The 24,982-nt window shown below is 47.7% G+C and overlaps 1 protein-coding gene across 1 annotated transcript; it reads left to right on the forward strand.

The window, feature by feature from the left end:
• The first annotated feature begins 576 nt into the window (after positions 1 to 576).
• On the forward strand, positions 577 to 24,982 carry LOC139057373 (uncharacterized). Its single transcript, XM_070535440.1, has 9 exons — positions 577 to 656; positions 1,785 to 1,895; positions 8,014 to 8,336; positions 9,731 to 9,959; positions 14,370 to 14,466; positions 14,690 to 14,812; positions 15,319 to 15,502; positions 24,187 to 24,358; positions 24,740 to 24,982. The coding sequence occupies exons 2-9, from the start codon at positions 1,880 to 1,882 to the stop codon at positions 24,859 to 24,861; spliced, it is 1,266 nt and encodes a 421-aa protein (XP_070391541.1). The 5' UTR covers positions 577 to 656; positions 1,785 to 1,879; the 3' UTR covers positions 24,862 to 24,982.

Consider the following 24,982-nt stretch of genomic DNA (forward strand, 5'->3'; position numbering starts at 1 on the left):
AGGATGGACCAAGAGGAGGGTAAGGGCCGGCTTAGAGACCCTACCCGCTCCGAAGTTATGTATGGCTGGTTTGGAGTCGCTAACGATAACTGATGAATTTCGAATTGTGAGGGCCAGGGCTATGGCCGCTTCCTCCGCCTCCTCCGAGGAAGAGCCAGGAATGGAAGCGGCCGCAGCGAACTGGCCGTGAGAGTTAATGACTGATATTGCGTAATGATTTCTGCTCCCATATTCGGCGGCATCAACATAGAGCACGTCTTTAGAGGTGGAGAATTGTAGACACACAACGCTAGAAGATGTGCGCACATAATTAGGCAGAAAGATGGCCCATGGAGGGAACAGAACAAATGATTTCCACGTGGCAGCTGTCACGTGCGTCGCATGCCCTGTTCCATACAACCGTGCACTATTTGATGCGCTATGTTATATGGCGATCCGAACGACGCTTAAATGACACACAATGTCTTGAAAACCTCAGACAATACTATAGCATGACACCGAGTGGTCACACACGCACAGCCTCTGTCACGGCTGCCTATGGAGCGCTGCATCCTTATGTTCTGTAGTATAAAGAAAACGCACAGCAATCTGGCAGCAACCTGTGGATTCGATATACAGCCCATCCATTACTCAAGACTATCAAGGCCGTAACTTGGGTAAGTTTACCATCCTGTTGTTCGTGTCTCGTTTGCGTTGTTAGGAACCTTAGGATGACTTGCAGTTTTGCGTGGCTTCCCTTGTAACGGCCGATACGTAATCGGATATGGTGGGGGGCCATTTATTTGTCGTCAGCAGCTGGTCCGTATGACTGCGGCGCACGAAGCATCAGGCTTGCCGCTTTTGTGTTCTTACTTGTCCTGTTTCTCGCGTAGTTTTTTTTTTTTCAGCACGTAAACGTATATCAACAAGCTTGGTTACCAACTCTGTGACCCGCTTGCATTCCCTTTTTCTAAGAAGCGGCCTCTCCGACGGAAGGGGACAGCGTGAGACTCTCTCGTCCCGCATTCTGACGCAACCAGGCACATGGGACCTTGTGCGACTATCGTTTTGAAAATGCAAATGTCTACAGAGGTCGCCCACATCCCAGAGACTCTCCGGCAAATCTTCGCCTGTGTATACAGAAGTGGTGTTTTTGGAGGCGCCACAAAGATATTGAATTTATTTTACTGAATATTCAGCAGAAATTAACCCGGTAGGTCTTTTGATAAACCGCCGTCACATTTAGTTATAGCTACTCTCCTAGCTAACCAGGCTGGCGATCCTTCCCTACAGACGTATATTGTCACGAAAAGACAATGTAAGATGTGCCTGGCGTCATCGAGGCAGACGGTTATACAAGATGGCGTGCAATAAACTCAAGCCGGCGTCCTTCGCTTCTACGTCTTCTACTCCAGCGCCCGTCTCTTGCTGAGCGCGCGTTCCAGTCCCAACTTCTTTTTTAGCGCTGGCTCGTGACACCTAGCGGCAATATCGACGAGGTGTCGCTGGCTCTGCTGACGTGAACTCGCATGTCTGACCGACTTGCCGCAGGGGCCCTGTCCATGGCAATCATGTCCTACTTCTGAGCGTGCATAGAATCAGAACGACACAAAATTCACGTGCCGCTTTCTGGTAAACAAAAATGACGATTTCAATGTACTTTTTCATTTATTGATCACCTTATCTTACCTTCAGAATACCTTTAACGATTTTACGTGCCAAAAATGTGCAACGTTTAACTTCTTTTTTTCTCGGACCTGGACTGCGTGCATCTTGTCCCTGGTGTGGGGTAATCTCTAATGCAGAGAACATCGTAGGCGCCATTCTCGGACCGTGTCGCTCTGCCTTGCAGCACCCGCGCGATTGGAACACGCAGACGCATCTTGCAGCACTTCATAGCATGATGCTGCCACCAGGTAAGGTTTTCTTCACTAAGTATTACTCTCGTCAAAGTAATTGGGTTTCCACACGAGTGTTACGGCATGAGAAAAAAGAGTGGGACTGCAATTCGCCACATAGACGTTCGTCTGTTGTGGGATTATTACTTTGTGAAGAAAGAGTGCCGTACATACATTTTCACACGTGCGACAAAAGCTACCGAATGTGCAGCTCACATATTTTTGGCATAAACTCGGAAGTACATTTGGCTAAGCCATCGACCGTCTTCTCTCTCGTCGTCTTTGTGTTTTCATGCGCTGATCACATGCAGCAGGTAGTGAGGTGTATGCTCTTGGAGCTCTTCTCCCAGATACGTGTCCCGACCGAGCCTTCGTCAAAGGAGCAAAGCAAGTGGAATGGGAGAACCTGCTAGAAAACCTTGGCAGTGACCATCACGTTATAAGAATAAGCACTGCAGCAGAAAATGTCAAGAGGAAGATCGGCACAGCTCGCCTCAGGGATTGGGACACCTTTAGACACCACTGACGGCAGCTGGAGGGCAACATCACCTTGATAGGGGAGTGGTGCCGACAACTTAAACAAATACAGGAAATTTATACCAAGGAGGTAGATCGAACCGAAGAAACACCAGAGGTAGACAAGCGGCTACTCAAGCTATGGGAGGCAAGACGCGGTCTCACCAGAAGGTGGAAAAGGCAGAAATTTAATAAGAAGTTACAGAAGAAAATAGGTGCGGTAACACTCCAAGCAGAAGAGTACGCAACACGCCTAACCAGGCAAGGGTGGCAACAGTTCAGCACCTCGCTGAATGGGACACTCAGCACGGCTAAAACATGGCGTATTCCTAAGCCTCTAATGGAACCTACCAAGACTAAAGCAGAAAGCGGCAAAGCAATTCAAAGGCTAGTGCACCAATATCAGGCAACAGACGAGCAGCTCCTCGATGAAGTCAGAACCAAATGCTACGGCACTGACGAATCCAAAGGATATGAAGGAGATTATCTCGGAGAAGAAAACTCAGATATGGACAAGCCTATCACCAGAGAGGAAGTCACCGCGGCTATGAGAGCCATCACGAAAAACACAGTGGTACGAGCCGATTGAATTAGAAACTCTCTCATAAGGAACCTAAGCGATGAGGCAGTAGACCAGCTGACGGCATATCTCAACAAGCTTTGGAAAGAAGGAAATATACCAGGTGTATGGAAATTTGCCGTGGTAGTCATGATTCCCAAACCAGGCAAGAAGCTGCAGATCGAGAATCTCAGACCAATCTCCCTCACTTCTTGCCTGGGAAACTATACGAGAGGATCGTCACGAAACGCATCCAGCAACAACAAGAAAACAAGAGGCTCTACCCAGACACCATTTTCGGCTTCAGGACGAACCTCTCGACGCAGGACGTGTTTCTGCAACTTAAAGTAAAGGTCCTGGAGACAATGCCCATGAATGGGGAAAACCTAGTCATGTCACTTGATATAAAAGGTGCTTTTGACAACGCTGCTATAACCACGCCGCTATAATGCCACGCCGCTATAATGGAGGGGCTAAATAACACCAACTGCAGGAGAAGAATCCATGACTATGTCAAAGACTTCCTGACCAACAGAGCGGCCACAGTGGGACTAGGGGAGTTGAGGAGTGATGTCTTCACCACCCCAAGCAAAGGCACACCCCAAGGCTCGGTCATCTCACTCATACTCTTTAATGTGGCGATGATCGGCCTAGCAGAAAGACTCAGCAGAACCCAGGGCATCCAGCACGCGATTTACGCAGACGACATCACAGTCTTGGTGAACCATGGATCGCTGGGAGAGAAACAGGAGAAGCTACAACAAGTAGCAAACTGCGTAGAAAGATACGTGAAGGAAAGAAGACTAGCCTGCTCTACAGAGAAGTCTGAGCTACTGAGGGTAGGAAGACACCCCACTGATGCACCACTCGAAGTGAAACTGGAGGGGCAATACATCCCGGAGAGGAACATGATAAGAGTCCTGGGAATGTGGCTGCAAGCAAGCAGGAAATGGAGCCACACACTCAGCCTGCTCAGCAAGTCGGCTGAACAGGTAGGGAGAATGATACCAGAGTCTCCCACCGAAGGCATGGGTTGAAAGAAGACGACACGCTAAAGCTCGACAGAAGCCTCATAGTCAGCAGAGTAATCTACTCGCTGCCATACCACCCCATGATCAAGAGCGAAACGGAACAAGCAGCGACAATCCTGCTGAAGGCCTACAATACGGCACTTCACCTACCAAGAAACACACCGAACGACAAGCTGCTACAGCTAGGGATTAGCAACACCTTCGCCGAACTGGCAGAAGCACAGGTTGGAACACAGATTCCCCAACTCAGAGACACGGCTAGGGGAAGAACGCTCCTGACATGGTTAGGTCGCGACCCAAGGAGGCATCTCGATCGATCCGCCGATATACCCGACGAGATCCGTAAGACCCTGCAGGTCAATCCCATTCCGAAAAACATGGATCCAAATCTCCACGCGGCCAGAAGGCAGGCGCGGGCAGACTATGTGGAAAAGCATTTAGCCAAGCTAGAAAACACGGTTTTCACGGATGCAACACTGTATCCATGGAATAGACACACAAATTCTATTAAGGCGGCTTTGGTAGTGGTTGATAACGCAGGCAAGCTAACCACCTGCGCAACTACACGTAGCGACAGGATAGTGGAAGCGGAGGAAGTCGCTGTTGCGCTGGCAGCGGCTGAGGGCTATCGAAAAGACAAATCAATGGTAATTTTAACGGATTCAAAAGAGACATGCAAGAACTACACAAAGGGTAGAATCTGCAGGGCTGCCTTAGCTATCCTCCGCAAGGCAGAACACCTCAAACACACCGCAACCCACAAACTAAGATGGATTCCGGCGCACACGGGGATAGAAGGAAATGAAAGGGCAGACAGCTTGGCTCGCGAGATCACGTACCGAGTCGAGCGGCCACACGCCCTGGGACAGCACTTCCCCGTGGAGATCGGCTATTCAGGGTTACTGAATTACCTACCACAGAGGCAATAGAATTAGATACTCACCGCCACACAAAGCCCTAACACAGAAAGAAGCAGCTAGTTGGCGGAAGCTGCAAACGGGAACCTTCTCTAACTTACATATACTAAGCAAGATGTATCCTACACAATTTAGGAACACTTGCACGTGGTGCGGGGCAACCCGCACGCTTTACCATATAACCTGGGAGTGTAAACGTAACTACACATTCCACCAACACAAAACCCCGAGTGCGGAGCAGTGGGAGAGCCGGCTCACCAGCTGCGAGCTCGCCGCCCAAAGGGCAATGGTGCAGCACGCAAGCGAAGCAGCGCGGCGCAGTGGAGCCCTGGACTACGGACCCAACCCTGCTAAGTAGGTCAAGCGTCTGCAGCGATGAAGACGAAGACCGAACGCTAAATCATTAATGGACCAAATAGTTTTCTCTCCTCTCTCTCTCTCTCTGAGAAACTTATGACCAGCAGTGTACTAAAATTTTCCAACTTCCTTCTGGCGCCCATTTATGCGCAACAGAACTTTGCGCTTACATATCTGGATGTGATGGGACGTTCCTTTCGAAAATAAATTTAATCGATGTCACGAAACACGGTCCTATTCTATTTTTTGATGACTCGCTGTACGCATCGATATAAACATTTACGACCTTGCTGATCAGACCGATTTGACGACGATCTCCGCCTTGACGTAATGCGCAGCCTGTCTATACGAGGGTCTTGTTGAGTAGTTCTGTAAGCCGATTCGTTTGTGGTTGACGAGCTGTCGTCGTCTTATGCACCGCGTCATTGAGCGTGAGTACACTCCTCCTCAGCTCAACTGTACATGTGGTTTATCTGCCAGTTATGGTAACCGCTTGCGTGTCGTGCCTCAGAACAGTGTTCTCGAAGAAAATCTTGCCGCTACAGCTGCTGTACCGTTCAGGAGTGTGTTGGTTTTCGTGCATCCGATGAGCTGCTCTATCACGGTGATGACCCATCTATTTCAAATAAGACATTGGAAGTGGACCCAGAAGGTCAATCCCATTTAGATCAAACGGCGCTTCCGGTATTTCAAAGGTATTCCGGCGGGTTTGTTCGGGGTTGCTTCGCGTCGCTGGCAGTCAAGCCACGTTCGATTTCAACGCTTCAGATATTCTGCGAGCCTTCGCCAGTCATAGTTGTCGTTGATTCGTGCCAATGCTCACGTATAGCTGAGGTGGCCCGACGTATCTTCGTCGTGGCAGGCTTGCAATATTTCCTTGCGGAGAGGCTTAGAAACGACTTGCAGCTCTTCCCTGTGTAAAAGTTCTACATAAAAAAAAAAGCCGGTACGCAAGCATAAGTTTGGCAGACCTCTAGACAACTGACGGTGAGATCCCAGTAGTCTCGTTTTCAGAGCGCACCGCACGTTTTTTTCTCGCACAAGCGAAATAATTTGCATCTTGATATTGATATAAGATATTGATATAAGGTGTATAACTTGATATTGCCATAAGCGTATTTTTCGTTTTGTCTAAAACTCTTGCACTAGCTCACTGGAACGGTGTTATGCCACACATGACGTTATACCATATGGGCTTACTTACTTTCTTGTCGCCATACATGGAAGTAGCGGTTTCGTGGCAGCGATCAATCATGGCATGAAAGTACAATCACGGCTGAGAGGCGAAGCACTTGGTAATGCGTACATACTTCCTACTTGAATAAAGCACGCATTTGTCCTAATTTGTGCCACCTCAGTCATACTTCTTGCCCGCTAGAGCTGGTACATGTGCTTTGCAACGCGCCGTGATCTAGATTCTCAATGCTGCTCGAAGTTGCCGCTACATCGACCCGTTCAAGATTGCCGCTGCAACTCCACACTGCAGTTGCTGCGAGCGTCGGAGGCTGTCGTAATTCTCACTGTTGCCATTGAATACAGGTGGTGCATGTACTTCGCTAAGGATAAGCCAAGGAGGAATTAACGCGGTAATGGCCACAGAAGACAATAAGACAATAAGATATCGTAATTATTAAAAATGCATCCAAAAATTTAAGGGCACTCATATGAACGAGAAGAAAGGAAGTTAAGCGAGGCGCCCTATTTTTATTAACCATATCATAAGAAGTCAACAAACAGACACGAAGGACAACTTAGGGGAAATCGCCCGTACTTACTAATTAAAGAAATGATAAAGTAATGTAAATGAAAGTGGATGAAAAACAAAAACAACTTGTCGCTGGTGGGGAACCATCCCACGCCTGCTCATTACGCGCGTAATGCGAAGACGTGGGGTCGTTCTTCACCTGCGGCAAGTTTTTTGCTTGCTTATGGAGACATGAGTCATTGCTGATGATGATATGCGTGACTCCAATGAATATATGCACTGTTTGCTTCACTTTGCCGAGTGCTTGTAGCCTCCGCATTACGAGGGGGATGAACCATTGTATTTTTGCTTGCTTAGGGAGCCATGAGCCATTGCTGATTATGATAAATTTCTTCACGGATGGACACGAGTAAATGCAACTGTCGAGAGGCTAACAGCTTCGCTATAAAAAAATCCGTGATCTTACTTTCCTAAACCACGACCTTGTTAGACACGCCGTAGTGGGGCCTCTGGTTTAATGTTGAACGCCCGGAGTTTCCTGATGTGCACATAAATCTAAGTACACGAGGGCTTTCGCATTGCGCCTCCATCGAAATGAAACGGGGGTCGAACCCGGGACCTCGTGTTCAGCAGCTCAACGCCATAGCTACGGGGCTAACGCGACGGGTAAGGGTCATACGCCGAAAAGATGGTTCGTTGCTACAAGAAATAAACAATAACAAAAGAATGAAGCTATATGAATGCAGGATGTAAGTGCTACAGCAAAACGAAGACGTACAGATTTACGAGAAGTGATTAGTTCGACCTCACATGAATGTTCGTGGTGAGGGAATGTTTGAGGGAGCTACGTTTCGGAAGAGGGAGGAACAGATGCCGGGTCGGGGAATTGCAGTGCGGTACTGTGGGCGGAGCTTGTGACGAATTCTTCGGTTTTAAATAGTTGTACCTGCCTCTTATATTTGAGCTCGTTCTATACTGACTATTGAACTACGCCAAATCATGCTCCGACTTCGCGTTTCTAGTGATCTAACGTGCCTGTCTCGTGACGCAGGCGTTGCGCCGTCCCGCCTCGTGCGGGTCGCTGTGCTCGCACCACGCCAGCAGGCTCTCCTCCTCCTCCAGCGCTCTGCACAACACGCAGTGCGCCTCCGGTACTCTGCGGCTGCCTGGCTTCCCGTTGCCTCGGCGAAAAGCAACGGCTTGGGCTCCAATGCCGTGGCTCAGGATCCGCGCTCGCGTCACCAGCGGTGCGTTCATCAGGCTGGCGCTGCTAAGCCCAATGCGAGGAGCATTCGACAGCTGCTGCGTGACGCACCTCCGCTCCGTTACAAGGAACGGCGCATCGAGATCGCCACGTGCGGTGACCTCTACAAGGCTAGTATGTTTGCGAAAACGATAGCCGTATTTGGCTGCTTGTACAATGGCCTCCGAGATCTGATCTCGGAGGCCATGTTCATATCAGTGTTTCTTACAAAAACTACTATGGAACAGTGGCGCCCTCTAGTGTCTACGGAAGCTATAAGATGGAAAGTTTCGGAAGTTGATAAATATTCGGGACGAAGAGTACAACGCAAAAAAAGAAAAGGTCTTCAATATATACGTTGACAGTGCTTCTGGTGCCCACTCTTCTGCCCTCCTTGTATTTTTGACACTGTACCCCTTTATGCTGTCTATACGGAAGTTTCAAGTAAGGCGCCGGATGCGTACTGGTAAAATAGGTAAAAGTGCGCTCCCAGTTCTGTGCTCGACAGCTACAGTAGTTCCAGTGGTTCGGAAGGGCACTCACCTGATGGGAAGTTGGGGGATAGGACCGCCAGACTTTTTTCACGTATGCAGCACCACGTTTTTAAGTTGCGTGCGTGCGTGCGCGCGCGCCATCGTAACCATGCTACCGAGACACTGAGACTAGGCGTCACCCGTGCTCTTCCCCTCATCTTCGGTATTCTTGCGTTTAAACGTTTCTTGAATATAGCGGAGATTTTGTTGTCCTCACCGCTCGCAAGACGTCGCATTAACAAGTCACAAGTGCATCCACGTCGCATGCCCTCAGGCCATGTGAACTATACCTTTAAGCGGGACATGCTTTGGGTGTGCCGCACTTTTTCTATACCCTCGGTACCTTTCGCATAGTCTAGGGCCATGGTGGAAGGAAATAACCACGCGAAATGAGCATTTCACAGCCCATTTGAAACCAAGAAAATCGGCCCAACAAGTGATCCAACACGTGACCATGTCGCGGTCAGCTTTAGGTTCCTTCCGCCGCCGCGATAGCCACGCTCAGCCCACGCTGTTCCCAAAAGACAACGGCTGCGGCTGCCGTACTCGCATGCTGCAAAGAAGACGGTAAATGTACACGTTGGAATAAACAATCAAAGTTGCCCAAGCAGATCGGCAGCATACGTACATAGAGGGGTGCTGGAAAAGGACCCGAACAAGTGCGCGTCAATTAAAAACTGTAGGGAACCAAGCACAGAGGGGCCGAGTCCACCGAGCAGGGTCACATAGGGCTGACGTTTTTAGAGAGAAAAAGTGAGGGGGATAGCTTCACCGAGAGATGGCTTGAGAACACTTTAAAAAAATTAGGGGGTTTTACGTGCCAAAACCACTTGCAATGCAATGCTCCCCCATGCGCATAGCGCATACAGCACTGTGTTATGTCTAGTTTAGGTTCGTAACTCATTTTCTTGCGAGCTGTTACTATGCTTCCTCCTTGTAGTTGAAGCCATCCATAGATAGAGCCAAAACAGCATGCACTTTCTGCGATGCAGAAATGGCGCGCCGAGGGTCGCCGCGGCTACCAGGGGGCACCCGACACGGGCGCTCGTGTGCCGGTTGTGTACATCCACACTGGGCTGGACCGCATCGAGCGCGGAGACCGAACTGAGCGACCGCTGTCCGTGCTGCTCACGGGGGCGCCGGGACGGTACCAGGACTACAGCTACAACATCCCTTTCCTCGACCAGAACGGTGTCGACGTTCTTTGCTTCAACTGGCCCGGTAAGCCTGCTCACCGCTTGACAAAACAGTGGCATTGGAACACTTCCGGTTTCTGCAGCTGTACTACTGAGTTCAGCGGGCAAGAAAGAGCGACAGGCCGTAGTTGCCCGCCGCTTTAGAATGTCTCGCCTACCAGCACCCGCTGTGGAGCTAGGCGCTACATTTAAGATATGTTTCAGAGTAAAATGCACAATAAATTATGCATGTGGGCTCGAGACGTGTAGCGCGTTTTCTGTTCGAACATCGGGAGAGCATATCTTCTGTAACATTGTACGGGATGAACTGTATATTTAACGGGGAAAACAACTACGATAAGGTGCGACCGGAGATCCTCGGTGGCCATATCGGAGGTACACAGCTTTTCCGACGATAGAAAAGGATCTGCAAGGCCACGCATGGGTCTCGCTTTAACCGGATAGCTTCAGTCGCACGCGCGCATAGATACTTCGCGCATGCAACCGTGCGAGCACTGAGTGCACGAAGGAAGACACAAAAAAACTAAAAAATCACCGCTCCTTCCAGTGTGTGAAGATGGTCAAACAGCGAAGCTGCGTTAGCTACGCCGAGTGTTACACCGTGCACTTCAAACTTCGCAAGCAGTCTATATTGTAAATATGGTGTTTCACCATTCTTTCACCTCATTTTTGCTTTATCGTGCTTCGCGTGGTGGGCATGCTTAAGGAGTGCTTTATTGTTTTTTTTATTGCACACGCTTGACACAGGCCCTACGACGACGTTCACGAACCAACTCTCGCTCACGCTCGCAGTAGGCAGCTTCTTCCTCCCGAGTACGAACTACTCATAGTTCTCTCATAGTTGTAGCTGGGATGGAATGTGCGGAACCACTAATTCAAAGCTCCTTATATTCGGCGCAAGGCCCACCACTGGAGATGCGGGCGCTACAGTCGTATTGACGATTGCACTTCTTGCGGTAGCAAGAAGTGCCGGCAGCCATGCGTTCCTTGTATCGCGTTTCAATCGCTGGGCACTGTTCTTTGGCCACAAACCGCCAGCACAGCATTTGCTTCTTTCGCGGCAGGGTGGAATCAATCGTCGATAACTTCGGTGCCGATCTGCCTCGATCGCCGAAAATGCACCGTGTGAAAACCGCATGAGATTCGCGAATAAGATACCATTCTCACTGACTGTTCAGCACTTCTTTTCTTCTCCCGCTATGCGACGTGGCCCCTTTTTAGCGAAGTTCGACAACGAGGGCACAGGGTCCGTATAAACAGGTTCGCTGTAAAAAAACAAAACTGATTTCCATCTTCAGTGGCTACGTGCATCGCGCGCCACACGGCTCCGGGCGTATACAAGCCACCTGCAGCTGCAGAACGTGATGTTTCAAAGCTTTGATCAGGCTGCCGTCAGTCTTTGGCCTGCGCAAAGGAAACGGCCGTCTTACAATGCTATTCTTTGACCCACACCGCACTCAGGACGTCACTGCCGCCTCCCCAACGACCGCTCATGATGCGAATCGTCCCATGGTTAAGTATCCAAAGCGTATGTTGGACGATGCTTAAACACATGGTTCCAGTTACAGGCATTTGCAAAAATGTTACGGATAATGGATCCGGCTATGTGGAACGGCGTTCCGGATAGAAATTACTGTTTCACTGTGGCATGTTTCTGCATATTTATTATGACAATTAAGGAAGTAATATGTTAAGATATTGAAGACCGTTCCATATATTTTGTAATTTCGTCTTGGACACCGCTCCTTTTACAAAAATGTGTCCCTTGTAGCAGGAATCTATTGGAGTGAGGTTAGGAGCGAATCACGAGTCCGTCTGCGATGGGATAGGAAGCGTTAGGTGGGCGTCTGGATTGCGGCTGAGGCATAGCCAGTGGAATTAACCGCAAAAACGCAGCTGAAACAGTGGAACATTCAATCGTCATAAAGCCTTATAGACCTCTTGTCATTCACGGACCCTCCTGACAACATTGTGCAAAAGTGTAATCACAAAACAAACGTCAACCTCTGAGCCAGATTAACAAAAACATGTTGTATGTGCAACTGCCTGGATTGCGTTCTGTGTTTGCTGCACTACGTCTCCTGCATTACGCAATTAATCAGGAAGATGACACGTGCAAAAGACGACCATAACGTCAAATTCAGTTAAAGGTTGCGGAGTAGCATGCCCTGCTCAATAGCAGCACTCACTCTTTCCGACTATAGGCCTCTTCAACGGGCGAGGAGGAAAGGGCAGTCTGCGAGGCTTTCGTACTCTGTGTCTTGTGCGAACCGGTGCGTTGCAGCTTGAGTGTGTTGACGTCGCGTGCCGCGGAACGATTTGAATGTTTTAGCTCGTTCCCCAAAACATTTAGGTGATGTCAGTTAATGCACTGTCATCGGGAAACCACTGCGTAGCCTTTGAGCGCAGCAGAAGGTAGAGCAGAAATAGTGTGCGGGTGAACTAGTTTGGCTGCATCGTTTTCCACTCGACGAAGAGCAACAGCGTTTGTGAATTGCCCGCGTGAATGGGAAGATGTTCTATCTGATCGCTTGGCGTAGGAAATGAAACATAGTGCTAGGGTCCGACCAACGCATTGCGACCCCAAAACATCTAAGTGCCAAGCGTTAGATAATTTGCGTCTGGCAACAGCATCACATCGTTCTGTGCTATGCCTGCGTTAACCTCCCGTATGAGACCGAGGATGGCGTGGTTCAACAAAGCGGTCAGTGTGGTCGGTAAGCCAGCATGACACATAAGCCTTGTGCTTGGGCATTGCCTCTTTTCCCTGTACATCAGTGATACTCAAAGGCGATCGCATAAAAAGAACATGGTGGCGATTTGTGGGGACACAATTTCTGAAAAAATGGGTGAGTGCGTCGCAGAGGACGGCCCGAACTTCTCTGGAGGGGTCAATGGGCCGATTTAGACGCTTTAATTCGCGCGAAAAAACGACAAATGGATAACGCTGCAATAAGACAACGCACATGGCATGCCATGCTGGACCTATAAAGCAAAGATATCGCTATAGAACAGATTTAAAACCCAGCAGCTACCACTGCTGCCGACGCTCGCGCAGTCAGCCGTCCGCTCGACAGCTGTACAGGCGTAGTTCACACCCTTCGGTATCCTGTTACTACTAACCAAAACTACTTCATTCGGAGACGGAAACCGAGTCCAGGAAACGAGAAAATTTGGCAGTGTATGTACAGATAACGATTGTAACTCTTGTAAAAGTAAACAATGTAACTTATTCCGTAGCAGAACGATATACACGCTTTTACGATCGTTGTGCGTTGTTAACCACTCGTTGCTGCTATATCGCGGCTTCAAACTACAGGGAGAATATTGCAGCAGGGGCACATCGGTGAAATGAATTTTTTGAAATGCGCAACTGATCTCGCAGGCTTACAGGCTCAAGCACGTGCGCGCACACATAGCTCCGGGCGCTCCGTCCTCCTCACCGGCAGCAAAAATTCCGACCACACCAAGGGAAATCCCTTCAGTGCGTCTAACAGAACCATTCACAACATAGAAACCCGCCGTGGTTGCTTAGTGGCTTTGGCGTTGCGCCGCTAAGCACGAGGCCAAGGAATCTAATCCCTGCTTCCGCGGCTTCATTTTGATGGGAGTTAAATGCAAAAACGCTAGTGTACGGTGCAGTGGGTGCACGTTGAAGAATTGCATGTGGTCAAAATAATCCGGACTCCCCCACCACGACGTGCCTCCTAATGAGAACGTGGTTTTGACACTTAATAATCGAGAAATTTTTTGGAAAAAAGAACCATCTGTAGATCCAGACCAGAGCCACGAATGCAGCTTCGCGTAGACATACAAAAATGTATCACGCAACGCTTCCGGAGGCTCTTTCGAAGGCGCACTACGCTCCTCATTAAGTGTGTCAACGGTGCAGATCCACGCGGAGTCTATCGAGGGACCTTTGCTAGAGCTCAGGAGCCGCAGTGCTGCTGTGCAGGTATCCCATAACTTGCACGGGACTACGTAACTGATTCTTTGAACTCGTATAAATGTACAAAAGGTATGAGACGATTAGGGATAACGGTTTTAACAGGCTAAAAAAACAATAAAAGAAAATTAGCGCACGTGCTTCAACGTAGCCTAGTCTGTTTGACAGCGCAGATGGAAGGACAAGGAGATGTACAAACAACGTAACTGTCCTGTTTGTATATACCTAATGTCCTGTCGTCTGCACTGTTCGCCATGTTTTGTGGTCACTTGAAGGAAGAAAAACGCTTTATGTCTGGTGTTGCGGCTTAGCTATAGTTCTATTCTACTCCGTTAAGCATTCGGGCTCTTACACATTTCTTTACCTTTTCGCAATTCTTCGTGGCGCCTAGTATGCGTGGGAGGTAAAAATACGACTCCTTTGAACGCTCTCAAATTGACGTTTGAGACTCTACTTAATACGTAGCCTTTTCTTTCGTTTTCGCACCAGACTTTGCGTTCAGCTTGGAGACCGGCTACTGGTGGCATAGCTGCGACGAGAAAACCAGTCTAGTCGTCGATTTCCTCAAGAAGCTTGACATCAAGAAGTGAGTACTATGGAGAGCGACGACCTCTTTTACCTCTGCCGACAAAGAACACCGCGGGGTTGCTTATTGACAACTACTCGAAACACCGCAATAAGTCACCAATAAATATTTTATATTTCTGGAACTCAAGCGTAAAATCGGCGCAGTTTTCTCTTTCTCGGAACTCTAGCTGGCGCCGTTTGCTGAATCCACGCATGCGCGTTCGTGGGGCGCTCCTGTGCAGGATCGACATGCTGGTCAGCCACAGCACCGGAAGTACACCCGCGGTGCAGCTGGTGGCCGAGGAAACCGAGATTGATGTGAAGTCCTTGGCCCTGCTTATGCCCATCGCAACGCGACACTTCAGGTCAGCGCATCCAATCGGATGCGGCAATCCTGCTCGTTTGCCAGCTTCAAGCGTGCGCCTGTACAGGCGAAATTCTTCACGACTGGAACTTTATTGCTAGTATTGCGGAGCAGCGTTGGCGCTGTATGTACACGTGCAATCTTATCAGCTCGCCCAACTTGCTACAATTGGGTATTTCTTCGCGCACAGAACACGATGACCATGCGTTCAACTTACTACGCGCACTGACCGGGGAGGAATGAATGGCTTGACTGTTGAGCTAGCCGCTCGCAAGAATGGGTGGGCCGTTTCCGAAGTACTTTACACACGTTGCGTGGGACTCTTCCATGATAAAACAAAATACATTAGCAAATCGTTGTTGCAGTCTACCAATTTAACACATTTCCATTTTCGCAAGGCGAAAGCTAGTGGATGGTCTATGCCTATCTCTTTTCATACCATGTGTGCAAGACGGTTCGCAGTCGGCGCAAGTCAACGAGCCGACTCCGCGTTTCACCCATACGCAGGGGCTCCAGCAACCCTCTGGTCTTCAATCCTGCAGTTATATGGGCGATGAAGAGTCGACTAGGGGCGTCCATCGTCACGCCCTTCTTCAAAGTGGTTGGGTCGTTGACCAAGCACCCGACTAGGGGCCGGGTGCACGACGTATTCTTCGCCTACTACTCGTGCACCGGATACGAGGAACATCGGGTTTGCGAATATGCAGTCCTTCCTTTTTTTTTTTGGTTCCGGTCTATCGCGCACGCTTTGTTAACAAGGCGGCATCACAGAACGGCAGTGAATTTGGCATTGCCTTCGCCAAAACTTCGCTAGTGCTTTTTTAAATAGAGGAGTAACCAAGCAAACGACGTCTTCCGACATATGCGGGGTGTTTTATTTTATCGCTAACATAATTTGAAAAATTACCCGTCACATGTAGCGCAATTCGACTGATATAGATTGATTACTCTCAGGGCAGACGTTATATGGAAAAAATATGCAAGTGCATGTTTGACTAACAGTTTTCCTAATTACATTTTAAACTAATTATTTTACGCTACACATTGCAATTTACAAATTGTAGCCTGTGGAATTGAAGTCATGTCCAATTGGAACGAATTCTAACGGTGACACCAGTTTCAACATATGCGTTTCCAAGGTTTTCGACCAACTTGCGTGTACCATGTTCCAGTAACTTTTGAGCTTGAATACGTAAAGAAGGCGTTTGCCAGAAAAATAAGTGGGAAAACTGCATTTGACGGCACTGCTAGTGCTAGTTCCAACGTTCGTTTTAAGCGGATGTGCCTTGTGAAAACACTGTAAAGAACGGCGGGTTGCACAACAAGACTGCCACCTTGCCACCTGATTACGACAAGGGGTGCAAGACGCGCACCTGCACCTCTCCGTGCTGCAGCTGCGAGGCGTTCAAAGAAGCGACCTTTGCGCTGGAACCCGCCGCCTTCCTCCAGCCCCTTCGACATGGTGACGGGACGAATTCGGTGTGTGGACAATGATTCCAGAGTTCCTCAACGCGGGGCTGATTTGACACGCCTGGAGAAGCTACCGCGGGAAGACTTATTTTTGTGCTTCTCAAGGTTTGGAGTGGCTCGGAACAATGAGCGACGCGCGATCGACAACGTCGATTTTCCGGAACGGCACCACCTTCAACACCGTCGCTTGGGCTTCGGAATGTGTGTGCCTTTGTGTCTGTAAACTGGTCTTCAGAGCAGCTGCGAGTTGGTGGTGTGTAAACGAACAGCCGCCGCGTCGTAGGACCAGCGGATCGAGTGTATAAAAACTGTGGTTGTGCGATTGTTGGACGCACTTCTCTTGAGCAGTCATGTTAGACTGGTTCACTTCTCTCATGCAGTCCTGTTGGACTAATACTATTTTTCTCAAACAGTCATGTTAGACTGAGTTAATTTTCTGTAAATAAACCCCTTTTCCCTCGTTCTCGATGAGAAGCAGTTCTTCACTTCATCAACGATCTCAGCGTAAATAAGTTGGGCGACGGCATGGGCCAGCTACCTTCGAATTCATGCCGTACTCCAATCTTGGCAAAGGACCACGGACGAAAGGATTGAGCCCCCAATCCTGACAACACTGGTTTCAATTTGTGTATTGCAATATGCGAGCTAAAGTAATTAGCTGAAAAGTTCATTAGTGAAATATTGTTTAGTCAGTTATTTCTGTACTGATTTACAGTTTAGGTGCTGTACATCTCTTCAAGTATTCCAGATCAATAAGTAGTTTGTGCTAAACGCCAGGGGCGTAGCCAGGGGGGGGGGGCTTATGGGGCTTCAGCCCCCCCCCCCCCCGAAATTTTTTCGTGTTGCGCATGCACCGCCGACCAAAGCGACCTCCGGCGCCGGAAATCACTCTGGATTTTGTCTAGAATGTCTTTTTGACGCTCGAAAAGACATTTAACCGCGAAGATTGCAAACTCGGGCTGGATTTCGTGGCAACGCCCATACACCGGCAGTCACATAACGCCAAGCAGTCCCATCCGAGCACAAAGTTTCAAGGGCGCTTTGATGGTGAGCGGGCTCGCCGCGGCATCTCACTGAGGCCGCGGCATCTCACTGAGGCCGCGGCATCTCACTGAGGCCACGGAATCTATGGAGCGCATGGATATCAATTGCGAAACTTTATAGGTATAAATCTCATAAGCTCTTGATGTGAAAGGTGCATTGACATTTCCAATGTTGTGCTTTAGATTTTCAATTGCGGAACTTTGTGGGTTTAATGCTGTTCTAAATATTTGACGCCAAAGGTCCATTGACTTTTCTAAAGACTTACATCGGAACATACAACGAGACAAGCCAAATCAGCACACCAGCAGACGAGTTGACAAAGCAGGCAGCGAGGTCCAATGAGACGAAACGTTGGGGTGGTTCATTTGTGCCGTCATGTCACATAAAAAAATATCAACATTTTTTTAACCTACGCCAGAACATCCATGTCAAGACACCAAAGCCAGCCAAAGTAACTACCTTCTTATTTATTTTTTTTACTTTGACTTTTATTCGCGAGGACACATTGAGCCTCTTCAATTTTTTTTTTTTGTTCTTGCTACCCTACCCGCGGGCTGCCAGAGCCAGCCAGAGCGCATACGTTTTTCTCGTATGGCCCCGACCCCCGTGCGGTGCACTTCGGTGCGTGTTCGGTTTGCTCTGGCCGAGTGCATTAGTTTTGGACGCTTTCTGGCTAGCAGACGAGAAAAAAAAAAACAATGGTCGCTCGCCGCCATCAGTGTGGGGACTCGAAGGATCGCACCGCATTCCTTGAGCGGAACCTTTCCGGAAAGTCTTGTTTCGCCGCTGTAGGATACTGAGCATTATGCGTATGATTCTCAGTGGACCAAGTCTCATGTTTTCTTCGGTATTCCTTCCGTAGCCCCATTAGGTGCCCGAAGTAGGCATTCGATCCTGGCCAACATACTTTCCTATGCGTTTTTTTTTTTATTTCGGTGCCTCCGCCTCACACAAAAAAATACATTGTTGCGGCGCAGCGAATTGTCGCATGGTGAAAGTTCGATTTTGATACTTCTTTTGGGGAAAGTAATGGGCGACGGGACGCTTCAGTTGACGGATACGTTTATTATATTATTGCGAAAGCAATTATATGGACACTCCAGGCGCATTCCTGCCATCGCCCTCACGTTTCGTATAAAGTCCAAGGGTGATAACATCGTGACCACGCGCTGCATGCTGTATGCGTGAGTGAAAGCGTAGGAGGGGAGGTAGAATGGTTGAGCCGACGATGGTGGCTCAGTCTTGTGTGCGCAAAGGAGAAAAGCGGGGAGCAAGCGCGTCGCCTTCCGTAGCGCGCAATGCATCGGGGGGAGTGGATGGAATGGGGGCGGAATCTAGGATTCTGTGAATCTATGATTGTGCAACATGTTTATCTGCCTTGTTTGACGCATTATATACAGTTACTTCTTCTTAGATACATAGACTCATTGGACACTTAAATGTATACTTAAATATCTTGTTGCGAGGTTTCGTGTATACATGCAGTGAACTTTGTTTCCAGTGACACTTTTTTGTCCTTTATCAAGCCGTATTTTCGCATTTCTAATGTACGAGGGCGAGTCAAATGAAAGTGAGCCTACCCTAACCACGCAATAATGGTTCGGCTCATTACCTGCGAGGCATGCGCGTAGGAGAACGGCATGTCTCATTTACAAAAGTGACACGCAGGTGTGAAAAATGTTCTTTAATGCTCTCATACACTGGGTTGAATGTGGTTGCGTCACATTATGGACACTTCAAAAGTTGAACAGCTCCGTGTCGCGAAGTTTTTGACAGCTGAAGGTGTTTGCAAAACAGAAATTAATCACCATATGGCTGCCGTGTACGTTGAACACTGCATTTCACTGACCACTGTGAAGCGTTGGAGCAAACGGTTCAAAGGACGTTGCAAAGACATTCTAAGACCGGGCCAAAACCATCGTGCAATCATCCCCCCCACAATTCCAAAGGTTCATGAGCTGCTGAAACAAGAACGGAGGATAAGCATCGATAAACTGGCAGACCGTCTGAACATCAGTCACGGTTCGGTTCACGCCATAATTCATGAGCTTCTCGGTTATTGGCTCTTTGGCGCGCAATGGATCCCCAAGATTTGGATCCATCGCGAGAAGACGGAGAAGTTTCGCGCTGCCTTGACTCATCTGATCGGGTATCACAATGAGGATGACGACGTCTTGTTTGCAACTGTGATCGCGGACGAACCTTGGTGCCACTACTACGAGCCTGAAACACGACGGCAAAGCTTACTGTGGAAACATTCGAATTTACCACGCCGAAAGAACGTAAAGGCCATCATTTCCGCTGGAAAGGTGTTGTTGACTTTTTTTTTTCGATCGACAGGGTCCATTACTGATAGAATTCGCTAAATCTTGAGAAGCTATCAATTGTTTCCGATATTGTGAAACGCCAGAACGGCAGCGTGTCGCAATCAAGAACGAACAACGTGGAAAACTGACGAATGGGGTCATCTTGTTCCACGACAATGCCTGTTCCCACGTCGCTTATGTGGTTAATAGAAAACTGGCAAAGTTCAAGTGGGAAACGCTGCAACATCCGCCATACAGCTCAGACCTGTCACCTTGCGACTTCTACATTTTGGGGCAACCAAAAGAAACAGCTCAACGGAACCAGATACAGACTTTTTGAAGCAGCAACCCAAGGAGTTTTATAAGACGGGAACCACGCGACTCATTAGTCAATTGGACAAATGTCTAAATTTTCACGAAGACTACTTTTAAATAAGGTACCCCGTTGTTGGCTCATTCATTTGACTTGCCCAGATATATCTTGCAGAACTCCTGCTTTTTATACGTGCTCTCTGTCGCGACTATAACTTCGGTGCAATTACTCACGATACACGACAAGGGACAGCTACTCCTGCGTAATACATTGGAACAAACGACAGCGTCATTGAGATTTTTCACTGGCCGTTGCATATATACAAAAATGTACGCACGGTTCTTGAATGACAAAGTTTCATTAACATATTTGTCCTCAACTTGTTCAGTTCATTGCCTTTTAATTTTTCATATCAGCGGCAAGCACTGCTTTCCTGGTTTCGAACTGATATAGTTCTAAAGTTTGTGTGATATTTTATTTACTGAATAACTAGACAAAAAACATGGAAGCATTGACGTCAGTTATGTTGGGCACAATTTTTGGCACATACGAGCATAATATTTTATGAAAAAATACATATTTTACTTGTATTTACAGTGCGTAGCTTTCAAGAATTCGTTTGCAGCATCTTTGGCAATGACAATGCAGTTATTATTCATGTATTTGATCCCTCGATAAATTGTTTAAGAGGAAGCTTTAGCTCGGGCCCAATCCGACGCGGCCTATTCAAATACTTGTAAAACGCAGAAGCGCTTTTCTGAGATAATCCTGCTAATCGCTTTTATTGAAATTGGTTGCATTTGAGAGAGAAAGCTATATCCTAGTGTCTGTTGGAAACAGAACTTCGATTTAGAGCCTGAATTTTGTTTAAAACATTTTGAAAAACTCGAAAGTTTGAAAAAATAGAAGCACGACGTTTACAAATTATTAGCTATACATGAAGAACAGATATTTTGGTTCTGTAAACGGCATTTATTATAACAGTCAAGGCGGACAAGTTTGCTGTGTCAATTTGTAGCTTACGTGAATTGGTTATGTTGTGTACAAGGGTTCTGCAAAAGACGTATTTCCACAATACTAAATTTTTTTGAGATTCATGTGTAACATATCTATTTTGTCCACGGTACATGTACTATTAGATGCAATTCACATAATTCTTATATAATTTTTCATTGTTGAGTCACTGAGTTTTAAACTTGGTAGTTCCGTTTTCTGAAAATCTTCAATTTTGGCCAATTTTTAATAAATAATTGACCGCCTAAATGAAAAATTCGAAACCAGTAGTCACTAGATTTTAAGTTTTTCTTTTAAATGCAACAAACCTCATCAAATTTGGTGCAATGGTTGCCGAGAAAAACGAATTCTTCTTGTATATGTGTTTAGATAGGAGCGCCCGAGCTAAAGCTTCCTCTTAAGGAGGAGGTGGAGCTGCAACGTGCAGCTATATATATATATATATATTGGGCCAGTGGCGTAGCCCCCCCCGAACAAAATTTCTGGCTACGCCACTGCTAAACGCTATAGGCAATTCTACACAAGCAACCAACCAACCAACCATAACCGTGACTTCTGGGCAGCATGCAAAAATGCTGCGGAGGCACTCGCTGATATCCTGTTAGAATGCCAGAGTATACACCTAGAAGTATATAGATATTTTTTAAAACGTCTCCACGAAGCTCTATACAGCCTCTAAAAAACTGAGACTAAACATTGGCGCGGCGAACGCCAGCAAGAGACGTTTGCAAGATTAGTGGCGCATGTGTAACTTGAGAGACAGGGTGACATCGAAAATTAAATTGTTACACGTGGCCGCAGTATAATGTGACCGCGCGCTCATCGCAGACAATGTCGAGTACAAAGTGAAGCATCTAGTGGCGTTACAGTTGCAAAAAAACTTCAGTTGTATGCTCAAGTGTGCTGTCACCGCCCCTTTTCAATATTGAATACTCAACGTTGAAAGAAAAAAAACTCGGTGGTAAGGTTCCGACTGGTAAAGGCCAGATGACTCGAATGTCTTCGTGAATACGGCCACTAACAGTGTCCTTCAAGATGCAGTCTCAGTATACGAGGCTTATTAGACTAGACCTGGGAGTATGATATTCTTATTGTAGAGTACGCCGAACCTGATAGCCGGAAAAAAGGCCTATCTGAAGTAGGTCACTCCGGTCTTCAACGCTCTCGCGGGAGTTCTATTACATGCGACTGGACTTTGTGAGAAATCTAGAGGAAAAAAGAATGACTTGGTGTCACAAGTGTGCCCATGACACTCCTTCAACAAACAACCGGGACAACTGTAGCATTGTAGGCCGCGTTGATCCGGGTGAAATAAGTGTACGGATGAGAGGGAGAGATAAGTGGCGATGTGAGAGCAAACGTGTCCATAATTTTCGAGCAAAGGCCGGTAATCTTACCAAAGCGCTAGTCGAAAGGAACATTGCCGCTTATGACTGGCTGGAAAATAAGCGATGGAATTGTATTAAAGGTGTATTGAGCGTATTTTACCCCACTGGAATTAATGCCATCAGTAGTTATTGCAGATTGGTTTTTCAGTGTGCCGATAACTTTAGCGATACCAGATGGGACGAATGTAGAACCGTTCATGACTGAATGGTTAAACTGGTCAGTCCAGAAAGGTACAGCAAGTTCATTTGCAAAAAAGTATTACAACATAACGCAATGTTCAGGACATCTGCAGTCAGGGACAGGAACTGGAAGGCTTTCCAATGAGAGCTATGTAAAACGATATAAACATGCACGCTATATCGAAAAGCGTTGAACCGAAGAGGACTTAAATCTGCAAGTCCAATGGGATCCCTTCCGTAAACTTCCGCAAATGAGCCAATACGGCTCGCGGATGTTACTAGTACGTGGTTTCAAGTGTCTTTAAAAGGGCGCGTGCAACAGGACTGTTTGATTAACCAATATGAATGCTTCAAAGAAGTTAAGCGCGCAAACTACAGATGCCTGTCCTTTCGTTGTGTTGTCGGTTGTCGTATAGGTTGTGCCGCAAATTTCCTTCAACTATGACTGGCCAACTAGCTCGAACCAAAATTCTGCGAGATGAATGGCCTACCAAAAGCGCTTTAAGATTACTTTGCGACGTCATATGGCAATGTATTAGCGAAAAATAGACAATTTTCAGGTGGGGCCTCACTGCGGTAGTCTTTAGCAGCGAAGTAATTTTTCAAAGCGAGCGAGAGAGAGAGAACCAAGTTTATTTAATCGCCTGCAGAACGACACCATGACTAAATGGCCCCGCGAAGCGGGCCCTGACGTCTTCTCAGCGGGCGACCGACCGCGCGTGTTACTCCCGCGGTCGGTCGCCCTGAGGGGCAACGTTCCGTCGGTTTCGCTCGGCCTTTGTCTTTCAAGAGCCGCCGAGACCTGCTGGACGTGGCAGCATGAAACAAGCTTTCTTGTTTTTTTATTGTTTAAGTGCTTCAGCGTACAACTGAACCCTGGATATTAATTGCATTCTGTCACTACTGTTGGAATTTAAATTTTGATGAGGTGCACCAATTCGCATTGGAAAAGAAACCTGTTGGAATCTACCGAAAGCAGGCCAAAACTTGTAGCAACGCTTTCGTAAAAAACAGTTAGGCCACGAGTTGATCCCATTATAATCGACTTTATTGTATACGATAAGGTCGCTTATAATTCTTAAAGCTTTACCTACGTTGTAAGAGATAGCACCATACAGAGCCCGGCGGTTACTGCGGCGCAAGTTGACGCACCTGAATTACGGCCTCAGTCCAACGAGGTAAAGCTAGCGCACGCAAAAGTTGTCTTGCAATTATTTCAGATTTGAAATGATCGCATCAAATGTTGCAAAGCATGCATACTTATACAGTAGGAGGTTCCATTGTTCAAGAACCGTATTTCGCTAGAATAGCAGCTATAGGACATGTTGGTTTTCCATCCTAGTGTTTTCCATCCTAGTAAGACGACACCACAAGCCCTTGTGGTGTCGTGTTCTCGTCTCGTGTCCCGTCTACGTTTTGCTCTGTTAACACCAGGCAAGAATCGTAGGCGCGACGGTCTGTCAGAGTGGAAAATAAAAATAAGAACACTGGCTATAACCAATCGGCAGACGTGAACATACTAATTTATCTGCTCACCGAGGGGTCACAAAATCGATTCTGGGACCCGAATCACCGCTTCTCTCATGTGCGTAGCTGTGTTGAAACTCTGTGGCGTCCTATACCGTTAGATCTATCAATACCACTGCCGCCATCCTCGCAGGTTGAGCAGCAGTTAGCCACAATTCGGCACCGCGCAATGCCCACCCTCGTGATAATCAGCGACAACGACAAACTCCTGTCAAAGGAAGACAACCGCACATTGCTGCAGAGGTTGGGCAGCGACCCCGAGCGGACCTGGTTATACGACTCGGGCGGGCATCTCCTCCGGAGGGGTAAGGATGCCTGCACTGACATCTTGGGTTTTTTCCTGTTTACAACAGCGCTAGAAATCGCACAGCCATCGCGCGGGGAAGGCAGCTTTGACCAGTTTCTTGGCATTACGTATACACTCGTGAGGCAAGAGTGTTAGTTTGCATGCCTAATTGACGACTCAAATAATGCGCACCTCAACAGATATACAAGGACAGTTGTCGAACTTCCTTTCCTTGGAAAGTCGTGCAGACAACAATTTTACGATTCTCCATCTCCGGCGGTGCTTTTTGAAGCTGCATTAAAAAAAACAGAAAAGGAAGAAGCTTTAAGCCCAAGCGCATGACAGTATTTGTCACATAATCGTGCCTTCGTGACATCACCGATCTCGTGCCCACTTGCAGGTGGTTCCGACATAGTGAAAGCAATCGAGCTGAAGGATGGATCGCACTACGGATTTGTACGCTACCCCGACATCTGCAACGAGAACCTCGCCGAAGTCCTCGAGAGGGTGCGACGGCGTTAATTCAAGCAGCGCTTGTCATCGCTGACGAGCGCACACTCTATAAAATTTTTTTTTCTCGTATACTAATAGACCATTATACGCTGTACGCGTATAAGTCATTCACCTGGCGCAGTAGGCTATA

Source organism: Dermacentor albipictus, chromosome 3 (assembly GCF_038994185.2).
Source record: "Dermacentor albipictus isolate Rhodes 1998 colony chromosome 3, USDA_Dalb.pri_finalv2, whole genome shotgun sequence".
NCBI lineage: Eukaryota > Metazoa > Arthropoda > Arachnida > Ixodida > Ixodidae > Dermacentor > Dermacentor albipictus.